Raw genomic sequence first — 24,942 nt, 5'->3', positions numbered from 1 at the left:
AAGGCCACAAATGTGTAACACCATATTGATGACTTATGGAGAATCTCACTTGTTAGTAATTAATCTTTTTCTACTGCAACTGAATGTACTGTAATTCAATTCAGACACTGATTACTCAGAGTTAGTGCGATGCCAAAAGTTGGCTGGACATGGTGGTTCACGCCTGCAATCCCAGCATTTTGGGAGGCCAAGATGGGTGGATCACTTGAGCTCAGGAGTTTGATACCAGCCTGCGCAACATGGTGAAACCACATTTCTACAAAAAATACAAAACTTAGGCGGGCGTAATGGCACGCCCCTGTACTCCCAGCTACTTGGGAGGCTGAGGTGGGAAGATAGCTTGAGCCCTCTTGAGGCAGAGGTTGCAGTGAGCTGAGATCATGCCACTGCACCATAGCCTGGGCATCAGAGCAGGACCCTGTCTCCAAAAAAGAAAAAATAAGTTAAGGACAAAGGCCTGCCAAGACTGACCTCACTTCAGATGCCAGCACTAGTTTTGTGGGGGTGGGGGTTCCCAAGGGCACTTGCATTTCTGACCAACTGGCTAAAAATTTGGGGACCCCATCAGCCCCTCAAGTTCAATAATTTGTTAGAATGACTCAGAACTCAAGAAAACACTATATTTATGATTACAATTTTGTCAAAAAGGGTAGACCTTGGGTGAGGCCTGGAGCTTCTGTGCCTTCATGGAATCAGGGTACATCACCTTCCTGGCACATCAATGTGTTCAACAAGGAAGCTCCACTGAGCTTTGAGCTTTGGTGTCTAGAGAATACTTTTGGGGTTTGATTACATGATTAATTAGGCATGATGATTTAAGTCATTGGCCATGTGATTGCACTCAGTTTCCAGCTCCCTTCTCAAGAGGTTGCTAGTGGGGTGGAGGGCTGAAAGTACTCAACCCTGTGAACTTGAGATTGGTCTTTCTGGTGATCAGCCGCTATCCTGAAGCTATCTAGGGGCTCACCAGAGTCACCTTATTAGGATAACAAAGGCACTTCTATCACTCAGAAAATTCCAAGCATTTTTGAAGCTACCTGCCAGGAGCCCAGGACAAAGACCAGACAAATTATTTATTAAACTACAGACCACCCCCTGGCCTGTGACCATGGATCCCTTATGGCAAAAGGATCATTCCTGTCAATAAGACCAGCATGAATATGCCTAATGTTTGGAGGAATCAATATTGGGTAGAGATAGGAGGCTTTTAATTCCATTCCCAGTACATTTGATCATCACTATCAGTATTATACTCTTACCAACAATTCCAGTGTTATACCATATTGTAAAGTAAGAGTCAGAAGACACTAGCGCATTACTAGAGTTCTACTAGTCATTAATAATTAGTCCAGTCCATCATCATTTTCTGTGACCAAGTTGTCTTCAAGTTTAGGCCTCTGAGGTTTATAGGATTCCATTCAAGTTTGTCAAGTTCCAAGCAGGAGAGGTCTCAGCAATATATGGCTTCATCTTTTCATGTATCAGCTATAATTAAGCTAAGAAACAATATCATTCTTTTGCTCTGAGCCTCTTTTGAAGCATTAATGTAATATTTTACTTATTGCATAATCCATTTATTCATTTCTTTACTCTCAGCTATTATTTCTCCTATCCATTTGTATAGAGCAAACAGGCTATTTCCACTACCAGCCAATAAAGCTGCATTCACTATTAAACCCAAATTCTCCAGATGGAGTGAAGACAACCCATCCTATCAGGTCCTTAGGAATTTTGACATTAAGGCTTAAAAGTATAGTTACAGTTTCTTTCTTGGGAACCATCTCTGCTTCTGGCATTTGTAGTGGTAGCCCTGGTCTTGGGACCGTGGTGTCAGGTAGGAGAAGGTGATATAAGGAAGAAAGAAAAAAGTGTTTTGCCATACCAGCATCCTCCTTTCTCCTCCCCCTCTCCCTGAGATCCATCAAAAAAACAAAAGGAGGCCAACGTGGGCAGATCACAAGGTCAGGAGTTTGAACAACCTGACCAACATGGTGAAACCCTGTCTCTACTAAAAATACAAAAATTAGCTGGCCGTGGTGGTGTGCACCCGTAATCCCAGCTACTCAGGAGGCTGAGGCAGGAGAATCGCTTGAACCTGGCAGGTGGAGGTTGCAGTGAGCTGAGATCACGCCACTGCACTCCAGCCTGGGTGACAGATAACGACTCTGTCTCAAAAAAAAAAAAAAAAAAAAGAAAGAAACAACAACAACAGAGGAATCTCTCTAGTGCAGGAATCTATCTCTTTGCTTCTCTCTTGTTGAATCCATACTCATGCAGGCATGCAAGCCAGTTCTTCATGCTTTCTCCTGTTTTAGAAAACCACTGTTTTAACTTGGCATTCTGATTCTTTACCAAACCATTACTCTGGGGAAGATATCTCTCTGCCCATTGTTGGACATTATGGATTGTAAAGTATGTTCCTTGGTCTGACGAAATGTGACTAGGTGGTCCAAATCAATGCATTATCTTCTCTGCTGGTTCTTTTATAGTTCCCTCAGTATTTGCCAGGCTACCACTGGTTAAGCAAAGCCCAGTGCGGACTCAGCATCTATTCATGTCAGGACCCTTTTGTAGCCTTCCAGGGCTACTGGCATGAGTCCAAGTTTCCAGCTATGTGTAGGGCCTTCCTCCCGGGGAATCTGCCCTATAGCCATCTGCAGTCTGTCATGGGCAGACAGAAAGTTCTTACTTGTATTTTGTGCCTCAGAGGGTTTGAGAGGAACATTTCTAGATTCAGTTCATCTCTGCATTGCTGCAGCCCCCAGTGTCCACTTGCTTCATATACCCAGGGGGCCACCTCAAGCAGGCATTCTGAGGTATTTGCTCATCAATTCCAATCACCTTTTGAACCTAGAAGAGAAAGTCTCCCGATAGTCATTGATACGACATACCTTAATGCACCCATCAAATTCCCACAGTAAGTTCCTTGAGGCTGTACCCTATATGGGCATCCCTATAATAGGCCAGTTTTCCATTGTCCTTCTTGCCTGACCATGTGACCATGGCCTGCGAGTTAATAAAAACTCAGCTATCGAGGCAAACAGCATGCAGTGCAGCCCACCATGCTTATTTGTTTTCCCCTTCTTCTGTCAGAGGAATGGCCTTACAAATAAAATGTTGTATGCTCACAGTAGAACTGCTATTCATAAACCAAGCAGCTATTTGTTGGTTAATTGAGAGCTGTTTATAGGCCACTGTCTGAGTGTCAACAGAATGTGGCAGCAACTCAAGTGGTTCCAAAGTCTGTCAGAGCAGGTAGACTCATGAATACACTGTGTAACTTTTTGCATTTCCCAGTAATGTGTTCCTACTCAATACATTTCCATTTTATTATGAAACTCTTCTGGGCATTGCCTTTCCTAGTAGAATCTGTCTCCAGTATCACCTAAGATACTATGGGTACATTAGATTTCAATATTATTTTCTATTCTTCAGTTATAGGGGCAGTTTCAATTAATGTCAGATAGCAAGCTAGTAATTGCCCCTCAGATGGGAATTTTCTAGTCCAAAATCCCAGTAATTTTCGCTGAGAAGTGTTCATAGGCTTTCCCCTGTAAGTTCCAATCTGTATTCTACCCAGGGTTTTTGTATAGAGAATTCGTCCATACTAGTTCATATACTGATTGACATTAAAGGCCTGTTGAACTTGAGTAATCTTATTGATTCCCATTTTGCATTCCTAATTAATATTGCTTAAAGGGTGGATTTACATGCTCTCTGTTTCACATTACTTGATAGAGGAAACGCTCTCCAGTCAGACATAGTATCAGTCCCCATAATATATCCTGGTAAATGAGACACAACTACTTAACATAAAGCTCATTTAGGGCTAGGTGTGGTGGCTCACATCTGTAATCCCAGCACTTTGGGAAGCCGAGGCAGGCGGATCACCTGAGGTCAGGAATTCAAGACCAGCCTGGCCAACATGGCGAAACCCTGACTTTACTACAAATACAAAAAAAATAGCTGGTGTCCCAGCTATTCAGGAGGGTGAGGCAGGAGAATTGCTTGAACCCAGGAGGCAGAGTTAGCAGTGAGCCGAGATCACACCACTGCACTCCAGCCTGGTCAATAAGAGCAAAATCTCCGTCTAAAAAAAAAAAACAACAACAAAAAACACCAAAGCTTGTTTTAAATATATGACTTTTCATCCAAAACTTTCGCCTTAATCCCATTAGCTCTTGCATTTCTATATCTTCGCAATCTAGTTATGACTCCCATTAGGACTTTCTTTTGTTTTCTTTTTGTTTGTTTGTTTTTTTTGTTTTTTTCTTTTTTTGAGACAGTCTCGCTGTGTTGCCCAGGCTGGAGTGCAGTGGCATGATCTTGGCTCACTGCAACCTCCTCCTCCCAGGTTCAAGTGATTCTCCTGCTTCAGCCTCCTGAATAGCTAGGGTTACAGGCATGCACCACCACGCCCAGCTAATTTTTTGTATTTTTAGGAGAGACGGGGTTTCACCATGTTGGCCAGGCTGGTCTCAAACTCCTAACCTCAAGTGATCTGCCTACCTCAGCCTCCCAAAATGCTGGGATTACAGGTGTGAGCCCGGCCCCATTAGGACTTTCAGTAGTAGGTGGGGGAAGTGTTCCGGTCAGACATAATATCTGTTCCCATGAAACATTCAGGTAAAGGAGACACAGCCTGTTCACATAAAATCTGTTTAAACTCTCCAGTTTTCATTCAAACTTTCACCTTAATTCTACCAACCCTTGCACTTCTGTACTCTCTCAATTTAATTGTAGTCTCCTTTAGGGCTTTACCAGGGGGTTTTGGACCAAAGTACGTGGCACTTTTGCGTCAAGGTGTCTAGAGTCTTCTCCTCTCCACCCCCTGACCATTTTGCCTATTCATGTGCTTAAGGTGTTGGGTCCCCAGCTCAGAATTGAGCCAAGGAACCCAGGCTCTTTCCTGAATCTTTTTCTTGATTAAATTGGTAGACCATTGCCCCAGGTAATTGAAGGTCAGGTTTCTTGTTGCCATCTTTGCCTTTCTGCTTTCCAAATTCTTCCAAACTAAGATGAATAAAGCAGATTTGCTTAGTACTCTTAAATGTTGGGGCACTAGCAGGACCACTGCATTGGTCCACCCAACCTCTGTGTTTTGATCCCAGACTTCCACCCTGCTGTGATGAGTCCCTTGACTCTCCCCTTTCTCTTTCCCTTTCATTTACCCCCATCAGCATTTGCTTTTTCACCCCGTTTCTTTAAAAAACAACCAAATAAAACTTGTTTTAGGTTCAGGGTACATGTGCAGGTTTGTTACACAGGTACACTTGTGTTATAGGGATTTGTTGTACAGATTATTTTATCACCTAGTTACTAAGCCTAGTACCCAATAATTATTTTTTCTGATCCTCTCCCTCCTCCCACTCTTCACCCTCAAGCCCCCGGTCTCTGTTTCCCTCTTTGTGTCCATGAGTTCTCATTATTTAGCTCCCACTTATAAGTGAGAACATGTGGTAATTGGTTTTCTGTTTCTGCATTAGTTTGCTAAGGATAATGGCCTCCAGCTCCATCAACGTTCCCACAAAGAACATGATCTCATTTTTTTTATGGCTGCACAGTATTCCATAGTGTATATGTACAACATTTTCTTTATCAAATCTGTCATCGATGGGCATTTAAGTTGACTTCATGTCTTTGCCATTGTGAATAGGTGTTGCAGTGAACATTTGCATGCATGTGTCTTTATGGTAGACTGATTTATATTCCTTTGGGTATACACCCAGTAATGGGATTGCTGGGTTGAATGGTAGTTCTGTTTTTAGCTCTTTGAGGAATTGCCACACTCCTCTCCACAATGATTGAACTAATTTACATTCCCACCAACAGTGTAAAACTATTCCCTTTTCTCCACAACTCACCAGCATCTGTTATTTTTTGACTTTTTAATAATAGCCATTCTGACTGGTGTGAAATGGTATCTCATTATGGTTTTGATCTGTATTTCTCTAATGATCAATGATATTGTGCTTTTGTTCATATGTTTGTTGGCCACATATCTTCTTATCTTCATATCTTCTTAAAAGAAGATATGAAGTGTTTGTTCCTGTCCTTTGCCCAGTTTTTAGTGTTTTTCTTTTCTCGTAAATTTAAGTTCCTTATAGATATTGGATATTAGACTTTTGTCAGATGCACAGTTTGCAGAAATTTTCTCCTATTCTGTAGGTTGTCTGTTTACTCTGTTGATAGTTTCTTTTGCTGTGCAGAAGGTCTTAAGTTTAATTAGATTCTATTTGTCAATTTTTGCTTTTGTTGTGATTGCTTTTGGCATCTTTGCCATGAAATCTTTCCTTGTTCCCATGTCTAGAATGGTATTGCCTAGGTTGTCTTCCAGGGTTTTTATAGTTTTGTTCGCTGTATTTTCTTTTTTTTGTTTTTGTTTTTTGTTTTTGAAACGGAGTCTTGCTCTGTCGCCCAGGCTGTAGTGCAGTGGTGTGATCTCGGCTCACTGCAAGCTCCGCCTCCGGGGTTCACGCCATTCTCCTGCCTCAGCCTCCTGAGTAGCTGGGACTACAGGCGCAGGCTGCCACGCCCGGCTAATTTTTTGTATTTTTAGTAGAGACAGGGTTTCACCATCTTAGCCAGGATGGTCTCCATCTCCTGACCTTGTGATCCGCCCACCTCGGCCTCCCAAAGTGCTGGGATTACAGGCGTGAGCCACCGCGCCCGGACTGCGCTGTATTTCTTAATAACTGTTTAAAGATTTTTTTTCCCAGTTTGGATGAGTTTCTAGACACTTCCCTCTGTCTGTCCCTATTCTCTTAGGGATCATTTTAGTCTTTTACATGATTTGTTTCAGCATAACTTTTTCCTTTGAAAATGACTCTGAGGCTAGTGCCTGTTCCTTGAACTGGCAAGAATCCAATATCTTTCCCAACACATTCATTCCTTCAGTAGGGGCCCTGAGACTAGAGGCCATAATTTAGACTGGCCAGAATTTATATTTGATTCATCTCTTCCTTTCATTTTTAGCTATTATATTATAGATAGTAATTACCAAGAGATTGTATATTTCTCTTTTTTCTTACTGTTTTGCATTTTCCTATGCATTTAGTGAGCCAGTTCCCCAGAAGATATATGCATCATCTCTAAATTTCATTGGTAACTTTTACCTCCAATAACTGATTGCAGCATAGCTGGTGTTTCATACCCTGGGTGACCCCATGGCCACTGAGGAATCAGAAGTTCTTCATGCCCTGCCCTTTCATCCTTTCTCTTCCCAAACCACATGTTTCAGTAACCTGATACCAACTATTCCATTTTTACCTCAACTGGGTATACTGCAATTCATTTCTACACTACCCGGAGTTCATGCAGACACCAAAGCTTAAGGGCAGTCTTCCACAAGACTGCTCCTATTTCAGATGACAGCCACAAGTCTAAGGTTCCCCCAACCCCACTGCAGCTGCCTACTTTTCTGACCAACTGGCTATAAATTCTGGGGTTCCCACAATACCTTCAAGTTCAATAATTCACTAAAATGACTCACAGAACTCAGGAAAGCTATACTTATTATTACAGTTTTATTATAAAGGATGGACACAGAGTTTCTGTGCCCTCTCCTCTCAGGACACATCACCTTCCCAGCTCATCAGTGTGTTCACTAACCAGGAAGCTCCACTGAGCTTTGGCGTTCAGAATTTGTATGGGGTTTTATTACACTGGCATGGTTAATTAAATCATTGGCCACATGATGAACCAGTCTCCAGCCTGCTTCCCATCTCCAGAGACTGGGAACCTGAAAGTTCAGACCTTCTAACCACATGCTTGATCTGATTATCAGCACCTATCCTGAAGCTATCTAGGGGCCCACCAAGAGTCTCTTCACTAGCAATAATAAAGATACTCTAATCACTCAGGAAATTCTCAGGGTTTTTGAAGCTCCAGGACAAAGACCAGATAAATTATTGATTGTACCAGAGTAGCATATTAATAACAGAAAACTGAGCAGCACATAACACATTGCCTGGCATTATAGTAGACATTCAACATGTTTTTCCTTTGCGGAATATGATGGTCTATTGTTGGGGCTTAGAAACTGATACCCCAAAATATGGTGCTTTGACATGCTGTGCTGAAGTTCACTTATCTGCCTCAACTTCGGACCCACCAAAGAAGACAACAATTCCCTCTGGTCCCTTCCCTGAGTTTTCATTAACTAAACTCATATTGCAGGAAGAAATACAGAAAGCTGTCAACACACCTGGGCAGACTTTTGTCACAAACCATTGTGTGCTCTGTGGGCCCAACAGACTGTTCCAGGCCACTGTATGTTCTTCATGCCCACTGAATTCCCCTAGAAATCATTTACTACCCCTTCTAAAAACCATCCACACTTCCCCATCTCCATTTCCCTTAAGAAGGGGAAGAAGTGGCTTTTAACCATCTGCACCCCATTGTATGGTAGGGTAATCACTCTCTGATTCTCCCCCATGCAAGTTAATAAATTTGTATGCCATTTCTCCTATTAATCCGCCTTTTGTGAGTTGATTTTCAGCTAACCTTCAAAGGACAAAGAGGAAGTTTTCCTTTGGCCTCTACACTATGGTGTTATGTTAGTTTAAATCAAAGTTATGAGAATTATAAATTACATTCACATTTGGACTTCCCATTGTTGAGCCTATGGAGCATTGATGCCATACCATTAATAAAAATTCTAATTAGGGAATGTGTTTTAGGAAGAAGTATTCAGTTTTATTGTTTTCATAAGAAATGTGACCACATTAATAAATTAAAATTGGATGCTGCTGCTCTCTCTGTGGTCTAGAGAGTTAAATAATTTCTCATAAGGATTATAATAGTTTCACTGAATTTTGCGAGTAAAAATTCTAATATAACACATTAATTAATGTTCTACTTTTTTTCAAGTAATCTTCCTCTTTGAGGCATCAACTGGAAAGCCGTTAGGTGATGGAAAGTTTCTTTCTCATAAGGTAATGGACATTAACTACTTCTAATGTAAATAGCCACTATTTATTGATTTCCTTTTCAAAATTAATGTTTTCATTTTAGAGAGGACACAAAGGAGTTAGTTTTTTATTTAAAATCAATGTGCATTCTCCATTGACTATTTTGCCTAAAAATGTCACAGTTAAAGCACTGGTAAAGTTTGTGATAGGAAGCTATACATGCAAATTAGTTGAATAAAAGGATCTGACTTATATGTCTGTTGTCAAACTCTTCACTGTTTTTCAGTTACATGTTTATTTTGATTAAAATTTTAGCATTTATCAGTAAATAAAAATGTGTTTGTGTTTCTAAGTATCTTGCAGTTTTCTCATTGACCTGTTCTTAGCTAGCATTTTCTTTAGGTTTTAAGACTGTAGTAAGAAATCTCCATACAAAGTACAAAAGACCCTGAATTGTAAGTTGTTTATTGGTTTCTGATTTTTAGCCTTAGAAAAAGAAGCACATTGCATTGATTTATCCTTCTAAATTGCTGATATATTAGGGTCTAAAGACAGTTTTAGTTTTATTAATACTTCTAGTGAACTGTTACTCAAAATTATATATATATTTTTGTAATTATTAGTTTTTTTGTTTGTTTGTTTTTGGTAGAGACAGGGTTTCGCCATGTTGCCCAGGCTGGTCTCGAACTCCTGAGCTCAAGCAATCCACTCGCCTCAGACCCCCAAAGTTCTAGGATTACAGACGTGAGCCACTGCGCCTGGCACTAGTTTTAAATTTGAATAGCAAATACATTCATATGGTTCAGAAATCAAAAAGCATTAAAAAGTATACAGTGGTAGTCTCCCTACTATACCTATTATTCATCACTGTAGTGCCTCTCCACCAAATAAGTAACCATTATTATTAATCTCTTATATATTCTTCCAGAGGTTGTTAGTGTATGTATCAACAAAACTGATATATGCTCTCTTCCTCCCCTTTTACAAAAATGTAACAAATAATTTTATACTTTGCTTTTTTCATATAATACTCTCTTTCTGGAGATAGTTCCATATCTATACATAAAGTGCTTTCCCAACCCTTTTTCCTCCCACTGTATGGTATAACATTTTATTTATGTATCAGAATTTAAACTGTTTCCAATCTTTTGCCATTAGTATTACGGTATTGCCAAGATGAATTACCTTGCATATACATCTTCTTGTACATGTGCTAGTGTAACTGTGGAATTTATTCTTGAAATATTGTTGCTGGGTCAAAGGATATGAGAATTTTTAATTTTAATAAGTATTATGAAGTTATCTTCCAAAGAGAGTGTACCAGTTTACCTTTGCACTGGTAATATATGAGGTGCTTATTTCCCTATACCTCTCCGTTATTGTCATTTTAAATCCAAACTATGTAAGCAGAGTTTTTCCTCTTCAGTAAGATTAAGCATCTCAAAAGGAGTAAATGTCTCAGCTTTTCAAGATGCAGTCATTTTTGTTAGTAGGATTGAAAGGAGAGTCAATTAATAAGCTTAAATATTTATTTTAATGTTATAATTCTTTCTGTAACACTTTTCCTAAGTGTAAGAATTTCCTAATTTACAATTAAAATAATTTAATTTACAATTAAAATTAAGAAATTTATAATTTCCTAACTATAAGAATGGAAGTGTCTTCTACATGTCACACTTCACCCAATTACCCAGTACATTTGTATGCAATACAAAGGATTTTTAAATTTTACATTCTATAAAATAATAGAAAAATCACCCAATCTATTTTATTTTATATGTGGAAGAAATTCATATCCAGGATCTTCCCAAATAATAACAGAGCCCAAACTAGAACTCAAGTCTGTGTATTAGTAAATGAATATTAATTAGTGTAGGGCAAGGGAGACGGTTCTAATGAACACAAAACTGCTTTTATGTCCCACTACAAAGAGTAACCCAGGAGGAATAGAACATATGTGGAGGTGGTAGGACTTGACAAGAGGAAAATGGGGGAAGCCCTGCTGAATGAAGTGGGGGAGCCCCTCTTCCCCTATGTACATAGGCATTATTATAATTACTATCCATCTTTGATTTTTAATTTCTTAGGAGAATCATATCTGTTTAACAGTGTTTTTAAAAGAATACACTAGGTTCTGATGATGATGATGATGATGATGATGATAAGCAATTCTTTATTGTAAAGATCAGTTTCTCTGAAACATTTCCATTTTGAGAATACCTAGAGTTATATTTCATGCATGCCTTGATATAGATGAAACCAAATTCTTTTCTTTCTTAAAATATAAATTATGGATTCCAGAAAGAGTTGAACTTTTTAAAATGTATTATGAACTGGTATATGACTGATTCATCAATTTGGATAAAGGTGTATGTGTATTTTGTTTTACTTTAAAAAGTGTTTTTTATAGTACATTTTGATACAATGACTTGATGTTGTGGTCATTATTCTGGTTGAATTCACAATTCCTACCAAAGTCTTCAGACATTGTAGGAAGTAAATAAATCTTGCTTGGTTTGAATTAAAATGAATCTATATTAAAACATTTTCAAGTTATAGTAAAATTCATCTTGCTAGCAAATGAAAAGCAATGATCTTGGAGTTAGAAGTCTGAGTTGCAAGTTTAGATATACCTGACACTGGCTTTTTCTGAGTAAAATCACTTAGTGAATGAGTCTAGTCTTCTGATTTGCAAAGTAAGTATAGTAATACCTACATTACAGGCTTGTTTCCTGTTTTGCAAGAATGAATGTGAGAGAATCTGTAGAATTTAAGGCCCTGGACACATGATGTATTTCCACATATTTCCAAAATTTGTTTTTACAAATATTTAAGATATAGTTGTTAGGCAACTTATTAATCAAAATAGACCTCTCATATGATACTCAGAATTGCCTGACCCTTCACCCTGACTACAAAGGATAGGACGGGACAGATGGGAGTGTTTCTCAGCCTACAGAGTATCAAAATATATATTATTTTATTGTATTTTAAGAGGTATATTTTCCTTGGATGTCAGGCAAATATACTTTAGTGCAGCTTTTGAACGATTAACATATTGGCAGTTTAAAATTATTTAACAGGGACATTTTATCATTATAAATGGGTAAATGACATTTAATTGATCTTAAAGGAAATGATTTTACAATTAATTAAAATGATCTTGTGTCAAACACTAAAACTAACCCAGTATTTACATTTTTAAAAAATTTTAGAATGAAATCTTGGAAATTGCTCTGGATCAAAAAGGACTTACCAATGATAGAAAAATTGCTTTCATTGATAAAAATAGAGATCTGTGTATCACTTCTGTGAAACGATTTGGGAAGGAAGAACAAATTATCAAGCTTGGTAAAATAATTTTAATACATTTTAAGTTTTAATTGTCAACTTTCTTATATTTGCTGTAATAAATAATTTGAATGAATCTGGAAATGTCTTAATGTTTTGATCTTGTAATACTTCTTAGCTATTTAACCCTTTTTTTTTAAAGTAGGAGTGAAAGTTTATTAAAAAGCTTTATTTTTAAATTTTTATTGTGTTTTATTGAGACAGGGTCTCACTCTGTCACCCATGCTGGAGTGCAGTGGCAAAATCAAGGCTCACCGTAACCTCCGCCTCCTGGGCTCAAGTGATTCCCCTGCCTCAGCCTCCCAAGTAGCTAGGACCGCAGGCATGTGCCACCACATCCAGCTAATTTTTTTTGTATTTTTGGTAGAGACAAGGTTTCACCATGTTGCCCAGGCTGGTCTCGAACTCCTGAGCTCAAGCCATCCACCTGCCTCAGTCTCTTAAAGTGCTGGGATTACAGGCGTAAGCCATTGGGCCCAGCCTATTTAAAAGCTTTAGTGCAGGAAAGAAAGGAAATAAAGTAAACTTGGAAGAGGGCAAGCAGGCAGCTTGAGAGATCAAGTGCACTGTTTGATCTTTGACTTGGAGTTTTATACTTTGGCATGCTTCTGGGGAGTTGCAACCCTTCTGCCCTAATTCTTCCCTTGGGTGGGTGGGCTGTCCACATGCACAGTGGCCTGCCAGCACCTGGGAGGGACCACATGCACAGTGTGTTTCCTAAAGTTATGCACATGCTCACTTGAGGCATTTTTCCCTTACCACTCCAGTGTTTCTAGAGGAAGTTCGTATACCAGTTAAACTCCTCCACCATTTTGCCTGTTAGTCATGTGTGAGCCCACTCTCCTAGCTTTTGAGATCTTATTGAGAGACTACTGATTTCCAGTTTCAGTGTTTATATTGAGAGACTACCTTTCCCTGGCACTGGCTGTAACCAATTATTATTTTAGAGAGACAGCTTAACAACAGCCTGACCATCACCTGATGGTCACCTGACATTCCTGGTGCTGGTGGCAGGGGCCTCTCCTGCCTTGCTCATGTCTGCCTGACTACCTGCTGTAACATTTCCACCCTCAAGAGTCCAAGACCCCAATTCTATGGGGAAAATGGACAAAAGTCAGTCTTCTGTAACTGCTTCTTGCTGACAGAGGGGCAGTGGTGGTTATTCTGTGGATCTTGGCCTCTTGCTAGCTGTCAGGGCAGGGTGGCTCCGTGGGTTGGTAAAAGCAGTATGCAGCTAGGTCCAAGGGAGACAAGGGAGGACTTCACCTCTGTCATGTCCCACTGATGGGCAGACTAGGGGTCCCCTGTAGAAGAGTGACTCTTGAATATTGAGGGGACAGTATTCCTCACTGAGGATCATCTGGAGCTTGATGGCCTGAAGGCAAGAGGATTAACTTAATAGCAAGTCTTTCGCTGCTGCAGCTAAATTGTCACTGAAAGAAAGATTTGCAAATTAAAAATATAAGGGTTCTAAGTAAAGCATTCACATATTTCTGTAAATTCTTGTGTGATTGTTTTGTATGTGTTTTTCACCATTATAGAATCAGAAAGTAGAGTCATATCTACCAGCAATTATATGGGATTTTGTTTGTCAGGCATTTTAAAGATCTATTTTTAATTCTTACATATTAAAGCTAATAGCACATTAACATTCTTTTTAAATTAAGGAACAATGGTGCATACTTTGGCATGGAACGATACATGCAATATCCTTTGTGGACTTCAAGATACTCGATTTATAGTGTGGTATTACCCCAATACAGTTTATGTGGACAGAGACATTTTGCCTAAAACATTATATGAAAGGGATGCAAGGTAACATTTTACTGAGTATAATTCTGTTTTGTAGTAAATAAAACTCTAATAGAGTATCATGTTTTTGCTTCTATTTTCAATCCTGCAAGGTGTTTTACACATCAGACAGATATATTGATGAATAAATTGTTCGGCTAAAGCTAGCTTGAGACTTAAGTGACAGAATCAAGTTGAAAGTGTGGTATGATATGAATTATTTATTTGTCCCTTATATGAATATAATTTTCAAGCTTAATATTGTGTAATGGTAGCTCAGGTAGTTTTCTCAGTGTGATCAAGTGATTTTAGTCAAGGCACTCTTTAAGATTTTTCAGGATGCACAACCTTGTGACAACTACCCAACTCTGTCACAGATTATCATTGACGTTAACACTTTCAAGAATGTAAATATCTCTGGAATTGAATTTTTGGTTGATATTAAAAGTAGGAAAAGACCAAAGTTACTGAAATTTTTAAAAATTTATATGCTTCAGAAAATCAAACCATTTATATTCCTGAATTCTCTAAGAAATAGCAAGGAGATCTCTTATTCTTAACAAAATAGGAATACAAAGGCTTCTTAATTCTAGACCTTAGCTTAGTTTTCGAATCTGTTTTGAGTTTGTTTTTAGTATTCAAATTCAAAACCTTAACAAAACCAGAGAGGCATCAAAATAAAACAGTGTATTTTTAAAAGTATTTGAACTAATGAAAAGAAATTAGTCTTTTTATTTAAAGATCATCTCTTTTATTTATTTATTTTTAGAGTCAAGATCACACTCTGTTGCCAAAGCTGGAATGCAGTGATATAATCATGGCTCACTGCAGCCTGGGCTTAAGTGATCTTCCCAAGCAGTTAAGGCTGCAGGTGTGAGCCACTGCACCTGGCTCACCTCTTTTTATTCTGAGAAAATAATCTTGGAATTTAGTTTACTTTTTATTGTTTTACCCTTTAATACTTTTAAAAGCTAAAGCTATATAAATTATTGTTGTGATTTATCTTAAGCCTCAGGAAAAAAAAGATGATTTCAAATGCTCTTAGGAATAGCTCTCAAATATGTAATAATTTTTGCTACTTTATATAGCAAGTTATATTCAAATGTTTACATTCAAAGTTAATTCCAGGAAGAATGTATGTATTCAAATAAATACATTGAAATTTTTTTTTGAATATATACATTCTCCCTGGAGTTAACCTTTGGGGGTGTGCCTTTTGGAGATTGGAGACTCCATGTATATATTTCACGGTCCACTCCCCAGATTTAATATACATGAAAAATTTTGCTCAGAATACAACTTTAAATTGTACTTTGCTTTTTTTTTCAACAGTGAATTTAGTAAAAATCCCCATATTGTGAGTTTTGTTGGAAATCAAGTAACTATTAGAAGAGCTGATGGCTCCCTGGTTCACATCAGCATATCACCATATCCTGCTATTCTCCATGAATATGTAAGCAGTTCAAAATGGGAAGATGCTGTAAGACTTTGTCGCTTTGTTAAGGTAATTTACATTTTAGATTCATAGTTGTATATATATTTCATAGTAGTTTACCTTTGTGCAAAATGAGTGATGATAATAGGCTTAAAGGTTGGAAAAATTGTGAATAAGATCATGTCTTTTTTTATAAGTAAAGACATGAACAATACAGAGGAAAACATGTTGCTGTGATTTATTCTCTGAAGACGCTATAAAAATTTAAACAGTTTTTCCATGACGCATATAAAAATCTTCTGTGGAAGTTTTTTGAAAGTCAGGTTCCCAAGTTCTACTCCCATAGAGATTCTAATTCATTATATCTGGATTGTGTCCTGGGCATATTTTTTAATTTCCTCAGATGATTGTTTTGTACAGCTAAGATTAAGAATCTCTGCTTTCGATCAGCCTTTTTCCAACTTGGTTGAATCTAGTATTTTTCACACATGTTTGACCATAGACCTTTTTTATTGAACATCAGTGAATATTCCTTAGAATACACTTTTGTGAAATGACTTTTAGATGCTTTTTTTAACAATGGGTTGTTGGTGGTGAATAGCATCATTGTCTGGGGTAAATAACCCGGAGTTTGTCATCTCATACCAAGAAAATCAAGGACGGACACATGTGGGTAGGTTAAGGAGTGGAAAGTGTAATAGGCAGAAGAAAGGAGAGAGGAGAGCAGCTCCTTGCCAGAGAGAGGAATCCAAAAAGGGAAAAGTGGTGGACTGCAGCAGATTTCATAGGCAGGCTTGAGGAGGCTGTGTCTGATTTACATAGTGCTCACAGATTGGTTTGACCAGGTGTGACATTTACATAGCACAGGGAAGGCTGGTCGCCCCACCCTAATCTTATTATGCAAATAGACTTTCCACCTGGCCAGTGCCATCTTGTCTACTTCTTACTGTACAGATGGCTGGCAAAAAGAGAAAATGGAGCTGCCGTTTGAACATCCCTAGTCCCAGGTAGTATATTGCTATGGGTACAACTATTGGCATTCACTCATGCAAGCTTCCAGCTTGCTTGTTTATGTCTGCAGCTCTATTTTACAGGCTGCTCTTTGTTAGAAAAGAAAATGATTTGGGGGCTGCTTTTCATTAAAAGGAAAACCTTATCGTAAAGGACTTCTATACCCTCACTATCTGCCTAAGTAATTTCTTAACTGGTATATCAGTAGCAATCTACCATAATATCATTGTCTGAGAACTTCACTATTTCTTTGGTTCCCTATAAATTACATTCTTTGACACCTCGTCAAAAAGACTGGAAGGTTTATAACCTTGAGTTATTATTTTAAATTCAGAAATAAATCCTTAATAACTCAAAATTGAAAATTTCAGAAAATTTCATTCAAAAGTTTTCTGTGTATTAATATATTTTAACAAAATGGCCACAATGAAATTTCCACATTATTAGTTTTTTTCAATGCCCTGCTCAGTAATTTTTATTTTTTAAATTAAAATATCATTTTAGTATGAGTTTTTAAATCACTGCTTATTTTAAGGCAGTTCAGTCACATAGTTAAGATAATTGTTCTCATACTTCACTTTAGGAGCAAACCATGTGGGCTTGTCTAGCTGCTATGGCAGTTGCTAATCGAGATATGACTACTGCAGAAATAGCCTATGCAGCAATTGGTGAAGTAAGTAATTAATGTTTACATATATGTACATGTGTTTTTTCTTAGCGTAATTTGTTATATTTCTGTTACTGTCTACTTCAATATTTTTCTTTTCTTTTTTTAGATTGATAAGGTTCAGTACATCAATTCTATAAAAAATCTTCCATCTAAAGAATCAAAAATGGCCCACATACTACTGTTTAGTGGGAACATACAGGAGGCTGAAATAGTACTTCTTCAGGCTGGCCTTGTTTATCAAGCAATCCAGATCAATATTAATCTCTACAACTGGGAAAGGTAATAAGAATGCTTTCCATCAATTCCAAAATCTGTTTGACCTTAATGTATTTTTCCATCTACCACTTAGTAAATTACATTTTCCACTATATTTTAGTTTCTTAACACCACAGAAGAATTTATTTATATTTATATTTGTGAATAGTTTGCAATTTATTTCTTCTCTGAACTTTTGACTGATTAAAAGTTGGGGTGTGAAGAAGAGAGGCTAGGATGTTTCCTAAATTTTTGGTTTTAGTAACTGGAGAGATCATGACACCATACCATTTGCAGATTTGGTAGGGAGGATAGTGAGTTTCATTTTAGCCAAGTTGAATTTGAAATACTCGTAAAGAGATATAATCGTTGATTAAATGGACCTGGAGCTCATAAGAAATATCTGAACTAGAGGTTTAGATTTAGGAGTCATTAGCAAATGGGTAGTAGTTGAAGCAAGAGAAATGGTTGCAATTGCCTGGGGAATGTGTGGAATGAAAAGACATCCACTACATTATGAGATGGATGAAAGAAAAGAAAGACACCAAATGTTATTCCATAAAGCAGCCAGACAGGCAGAGAAACGAAGAACCAAGAGAGATGTGTAGTACTAAGGAAGAAGGAAGAAACAGCCTTACATTAGGGTCTTGGACAGATTGCTTTCTGAGGCAAAGTGGCATGCTGCTCTTCTCTGTGACATAAGAGGTTCCTCCCACTCATTCTCTCAGGTACATGTCTCTCAGTGAACAAAACTATAGTTTTTATGTACTCCTGATGTAGTATGTTATGGAATTGACATATTTTTCCAGGTTTGAAGTGTCTTTCATGATCTTTGTTTCTGCCTGGGCTGAAAAATAACCCCTGTATCTGTCAATTACAAGTCTCTTTACTTAAACTTTCTTAGATTAGAATTTCTATAGATATTTTATCTCTGTCTTTCCCTTGACTAAAAGTAACAAAAATGGCAGACGGTTAATTTTATGATTGACATACTGTAGTCTCCTTGTTTAATTTATGGCTAATGATCTATACTATTCATATAATTTAGCTACTCTATTTTTGTCCCTTATTAACACAAATTCATTGTCATTGTTTATCTGTACAAAGGATCATGAAAGATGTTTTTAATTCTATAAAAATAAATAGGCTGCCAGGTACAGTGGCTCACATGCTTGTAATCCCAACACTTTGGGAGGCTGAAGTAGGCGGATCACACGCTCAGGAGTTTGAGACCAGCCTGGCCAATATGGTGAAACACCGTCTCTACTAAAAATACAAAAAAAGCAGCTGGGCATGGTGGCACACGCCTGTAATCCCAGCTACTCGGAAGGCTGAGGCAGGAGAATTGCTTGAACCCGGGAGTTCCAGCCTGGGCGACCAGACCGAGACTCCATCTAAATAAATAAATAAATAAATAAGCCATTGTCTTTGTCCTGAATTTATTCATAATTCATAAAGTTTAAGGTAACTAGTTTAGACAGTGTGAATATTTTTTAAATTTTATGTTAAATAACTTATAGAAAATTGTATGTATCATTACCCAGCTAACAAGGGTTCTATGAGAAATGGGGAAGAATTGTGTTTATAGCATTCTTTTGACCAGTGTTTTTGAAAAAATATGTTGAAATCATAGACACTACTCTTGCTATAGCATTCTGAATACTGTACAATTTAACAAAAAAAATTTTAAGATAATGGTCTTTATCTTAAAAAGCTTAGAACCTAATTAGGAATTCCATTTCATTGCCATTAATAATAGTCAAATGTCAAAATGATGAAGAGTATTGCACATAGAATGAATATTAACTACCTACTATGTAAAGGTAATGTAAAATGTTTCTGCTGTTCAGGAAGCATATAATCCGTAAGGGGAAAGATAACATAAATATCTGCAAAGATAAATAATTAGAGAGATAAACAGTAATCCAGTAAAAACAATATAAACAATGGTACCAGCAGTACATAATTAACTGCTTGGTGACCATTAATAATCATTTTGCAGCATTCCTCCTTTTAGATTGATACGGTTCAGTACATCAATTCTATAAAAAAAACTTCCATCTAAAGAATAAAAAATGACCCACATACTAATGTTTAGTGGGAACATACAGAGGTTGAAACAGTACTTCTTCACACTGGCCTCCACTTATTCAGCGGTTATGATGTGCTAGGAATTAATTGTGCTAGACACTTTCTATATATCATGTCGTTAGGTTATCTCAGCAACTCCAGAAGTTTGGATATTACCAGCCCCATTTTACAAATGAGGAAATTGAGGTTTACATATAAATAAGCACAAAATCTAGGATTTGAACCCCCAAGTTGTCTAATATCAAAGAAGAGCTCAATTTATCACCAAGCAATCAATTATCTATGGCTGGTACCATTGCATATATCGTTTTGTTTTTTTTGAGATGGAGTCTCGCTCTGTCATCCAGGCTGGAGTGCAGCGGCATGATCTCGGCTCACTGCAACTTCTGCCTCCTGGGTTTAAGTGATTCTCCTACTTCAGCCACCCAAGTAGCTGGGATTATAGGCTAATTTTTGTACTTGTAGTAGAGACGGGCTTTCACCATGTTGGCCAGGCTGGTCTCGAACTCCTGACCTCAAGCGATCTGCCTGCCTTGGCCTCCCAAAGCACTGGGATTACAGGCGTAGCCACTGCACCCGGCCATGCTTATGTTGTTTTTACTGGATTACTATTTCTCTCTTTATTTATCTTTGCAGATATTAAATCGTCTTTCCCCTTACAGATTATATACTTCCTGAAGAGCAGAAACATTTCACATTATCTATGCATAGTAGGTAGTTAATATTCATGCTCTTACTCTCTATGCAATACTCTTCATCATTTTGCAGCGTTCCTCCTCTTCAAACATTTATTGGGTGTAGATACATGCAGTGTGTGAGTAGGTATCACAGAAGAAGGTGAGGAAATTTGCCTCTGATGGCCTATAATATAACCTTCTGAACATTTCTTGTACCTCCTTGACCCAAGTGAAACCTACCTTTATTTGGAAGAGAAGGTAGAGAAGACAACACCACTTCTCTACCAGTCCTCTCAAATGGAGTCAATTTATTCTCTCCACTCTACATTCCTTAGGATCCAGTGTGAGTGGAGTTGATGTCCTTTTTGCCTCCCTCATCTTTACTTCCCTATCTTATAAAATCTCCAGTCCTTTAAGGCTTATATCATGTGTCTCTACTTATTTTTTGCTGAGACCTCAAACTTTCCCTGCTATCCTTATATCCTGTTCCCCGCATGCCCCCCTTCACTTTCCAATTCTCAGTAAGGGACCTTGTCTTCAGATCATTAGATCTCAGGGAGAGGGAAAACAAGAAGGTCAAAGAAGATGTAATGAGGAAAGAGAATGAATTCTGGGTGCTGCTCCATTCTTATTTCCTGGCGTCTCCTTTTCCTGTGTTTCTTGCTTTTACCTAATTGTAAGCCAGTGGTTTGGTCAGGTGCTGGTAGAGATCTCTGAGTCTACCTGACAAGATGATAAAGATCCCAGAGCATTGTTCCTGGATTCTGACCATTATTTATATACTACACTATCTATACACTTAAGACTCCAAAATATGCATCTCTCATCTAGCCTTCTGTTCTGCCCATATTTGCTTCCAGAATCGATTCTCCAACTGCCTACTTAACATTTCCATTAGATATCTCACATTTTTTAGCTCAAATTTCTGTTTATTCCCTCATAAACCTGGTCCTCTTCCAGACTAATCTATCTTATCATTCTTTCAGCTGTACAAAGCTGGAAATCTAGAAGTTACTTTTGACATTTTCCTCACCTTCCCCTTCCCTATTATCAACCATTTCCCTCCCAAATGCCTCTAACACTCATCCACTCATCCACTTCACTACCAGTACCATTATGTAAGTTGATCCAAGTTTTTCTGCTTAATGTCATCACTGATCTCCCTATATCTACTCTGCCTCTTTCCTACCCATTCTTCACTCTACAGTCATAGTGATCTTTTCACAATGGAAATCTGATCATATCACTCTTGACCTCTGATTCACTTCAATAAAACCAACTTCAGTGAAATTCATAGTTTCCCATTGCTTTTAGCATAAATATCAAGATTGGATAAGAAAGGACTGCAAATATTCAGCAAAAGTAATTGTAGCTGCTAAGAAACTCTCAGGAAACATATATTGTTTTCATTTCTAAGTTCTACAGCTGTTCCTGAAACAATTTGGAGTATTTGTTGCAACTGCACATTCATTCATTCATTCAACAGATAATTGAGTGTAATCCCTTGGTATCCGTGAGATGGGTAAGGATTGGTTCCAGGACCCCCAGGATACTAAAATCTGGGATGCTGAAGTTCTTTATATAAAATGGCGTAGTACTTACATATAACCTATGCACAGGGCTTGAATTCGTTTGTGTACCTTAGCTGCAGGGAAGGCCCACATTGAATATGTGTATAGAACAGAGCTGTACTAGATTTTTTGGTACGAGTATAAGGTAATGGTTAAGCTATCTAACAATTTGAATTTGTTTACCTTTAATTGACTTTCTACATCCAGTTCATAAGGCCCAGTAGGGAGTGGGATATACAAGTTTAATGTTCATGAGACATCCTAGACATTGAGGGGAAAGCCAGTGAAGGAATTATCAGTCTACAGACAGTAGTTGAGGCCATGAGTATGGCTGAGGTTAATCACAAAAACTTAAGAAAAGAGAGCCGCAAGCAGATATCTGCTGAATACCAATATTTAAGGGTGTGCTTTAAGAAGAGAATTTAGCAATAGAGATCAGAAGGGACGAAAAGATGGAATTTTAAAAAATTGTTTATTATGGAAAATTTCAAACATACAAAAGTAGAGAGAATAGTCTGAATGTACCCATCATTCACTTCAACAATGATCAATTTGTGAACAATTTCTACCCTTACCCTACCATTTATTTTAAAGCAGACCCCAATCATTATATCATTTTTTCTGTAAATATTTCAGCATGTATCTCTAAATTTTTTTTAACATAGCCACAATATTGTGGTCATACCTTAAAAAGTAAACAGTAATTATATTCACTGTTCTTATTTCTCTGTTTCACTTATAAGTGTTTTGTTTTGTTTTATGGTTTGTTTGAATCAGAATCCAATAAAGATCCACACATTGTGATTGGTTGATATGTTCTTAAATTTATTTTAATCTATAGCTTCTCCTATTCTTTTTTGTGTTTTCTTGCAATTTTCCCATTGAAGAAACTGGATCTATAGAATTTACCATAGTGTGGACATTATTGGATCTTTGGACAAAGATTGCATCTTTGTGGTATACTTTAACATAGTCCTCTGTCCCCTGAATTAGTTGCAAATTGGTTGTTGAATCTAGGAACTTAATTAGATTTAGTTTTGTTTTTTTTTTTATAAGACTTCATTATAGTAGTGTTACATGTTTTCATAATGACTGGCTGTAGTGGTTTTTCGTGGTATTTTTTGTGATGTTAGTAGCCATTGATGATCATTGCCCAAATCTATTAATTTGAGCTTACAAAATGGTGATATTCTATCATTCCAGAAGGATAGAATTTGTTAGATGCTAAATACATTAGATTGCTTTTTATATCCCTGAATCTCTATATTTGTTTAAATCCTCTAGAAGGGAACAGATTTTGTTTTGTTCATATGTGATATTCCACTTGAGAAGCATAGTCTTGCTGGTTTATGCTTCTGTCTTTCATGTTTGAATTTGAAAATTGCCTGCAACCTAATAAGGTACAGCTCTTGAAGAGTTATAGGTAAGCAGGTTATCTGTTTGCTATTCACTTTGGACATTTGGTAGTAGTCTGTTCTCAAAAACTGAAGTTAAGAGAGGTAGAAACTAGAAACTCTAAATATGCATGTTAATCCTTTATGTGCATATTAATAAAAATAATTTCGAATCTACCAGTTATACAAAGTGATTTTGCTTCATTCAAGTTATGCAAAAATCATATTTTGAAGTTATAACATCTTTTTATATAACTTCCTTCTGTTTAAAATACATGGATTTATTCCAGTCTTAGAATCTAATGTCACATTTGTTTGGTTGCCAAATAACCATTTTAAAACTAGAGACATACTGTTCCCAAAACCCTTATATAATTTGGAGTAAGTTCCCTCCTAAATGTGGAAAAGAAACATTTTTTTACCCAGTATGTGCTTTTAGAGAACATTTAAAATAGCACATATCATTTGAATGTTTACCCTTAGCCATTGCTATTCAATCGATACATATTTTATTATAATAATAATAATGACAATGATAGATAATTCTTAGGAACTAGCATCTAAATACAGGATTAGACATCATATTCTATTCTTTCTACATAATTAAATGTATTGATGTTTCATACCATAGTATCTCTTTCGGAATTTTGGAAAAGCTCCAACCCAGAATGGTTGCTTTTATGTACTCCCCATTGAGAATACTTTCAGTTTTGTACAATCAAGATGTCCTTCCCTGATCATGTACAATCATAAAGAAAGAATGGGAGATGGAGCTTCTAAGGTGACAAAAAAAGTGGCTCATCAGTCTCCACTCACACATACACCACTGGAATCAGAGCCTTAGGGATATACATGGGGGGATTATATGGGAGAGGGTTAGCAGAACTGAGGCATCTTTACTTCTGTTTCTCCTTTTTTGAGCCTCCGTGAATTGCTTTTTGCCTTCTTTATCTTCCACTTTTCCCCTCTATGTTCTAGTAACTTTACATTCTTTTCTGCCTGTTTTTTTTTTTTTTTCTGAAAGACGTAAGGTCACAGAGGAATGAGGGAATTTTGTGGGAATGTGTGATGGTAGCAAATACTGACCCTTGGATTTCACAATACAGTATATTTCAATATATATATAAGAAATCATTTTGCCCAATTTTGGCATTACCATTTGTATTGTATATAACTTACATTCATAATTTTTTCATATTAAGTGTTTAATATCTCTCAGAAGTCTATCAGTTGTCAATCAATACATACACCATGTCTAAAATACTTTTTAAAGTGACTATTTAGTTTGATCAATAGTAAGGCAAACCAAGCCAACCATGGTGGCTCACAGCTGTAATCCCAGCACTTTGGGAGGCCAAGGCAAGCAGATCACTTGAGGTCAGGAGTTCAAGACCAGCCTGGGCAATGTGAAACCCCGTCTCTACTAAAAATACAAAAATTAATTGGGTATGGTGGCGGATGCCTGTATTCCCAGCTACTTGGGAGGCTGAGGCAGAAGAATTGCTTGAACCCTGGTGGCAGAGGTTGCAGTGAGCCAAAATCATGCCACTGCACTCCAGCCTGGGCGGCAGAATGAGACTCCATCTAAAAAAAAAATAGTAAGCCAAACCAAAGCATGCTAAAAATGAACCAGATTTTCCTGTTGAAGAGTCTAGTTGCAAAAAATCTAATCAGTAGTCAGCTTTGCTAAAACAACAGATTTATAATAGTTGGCTCTGATAAATCCTGACTGGAATATTCAGAAGTCATATGTCATATTAGAAAGCAAGAGAACTTGAGAAATA

General features: G+C 37.4%; 1 protein-coding gene across 5 annotated transcripts in view; it reads left to right on the top strand.

Annotated features, from left to right (window-relative positions):
* IFT80 (intraflagellar transport 80) overlaps positions 1-24,942 on the top strand; it is a 144,665-nt gene that overhangs the window by 106,955 nt on the left and 12,768 nt on the right. For all 5 annotated transcript variants that reach the window (XM_054552932.2, XM_024244228.3, XM_063722311.1 and 2 more), the window contains 6 exons: positions 8,872-8,936; positions 12,128-12,263; positions 13,931-14,078; positions 15,387-15,558; positions 17,084-17,173; positions 17,277-17,449. In XM_054552932.2, coding sequence (XP_054408907.1) covers positions 8,872-8,936; positions 12,128-12,263; positions 13,931-14,078; positions 15,387-15,558; positions 17,084-17,173; positions 17,277-17,449 — 784 coding nt within the window. The remainder of the gene's footprint in view (positions 1-8,871; positions 8,937-12,127; positions 12,264-13,930; positions 14,079-15,386; positions 15,559-17,083; positions 17,174-17,276; positions 17,450-24,942) is intronic.

This window comes from Pongo abelii, chromosome 2 (assembly GCF_028885655.2).
Source record: "Pongo abelii isolate AG06213 chromosome 2, NHGRI_mPonAbe1-v2.0_pri, whole genome shotgun sequence".
In the NCBI taxonomy this organism is placed as follows: domain Eukaryota; kingdom Metazoa; phylum Chordata; class Mammalia; order Primates; family Hominidae; genus Pongo; species Pongo abelii.
This window is presented reverse-complemented; position numbering and strand designations above follow the sequence as displayed.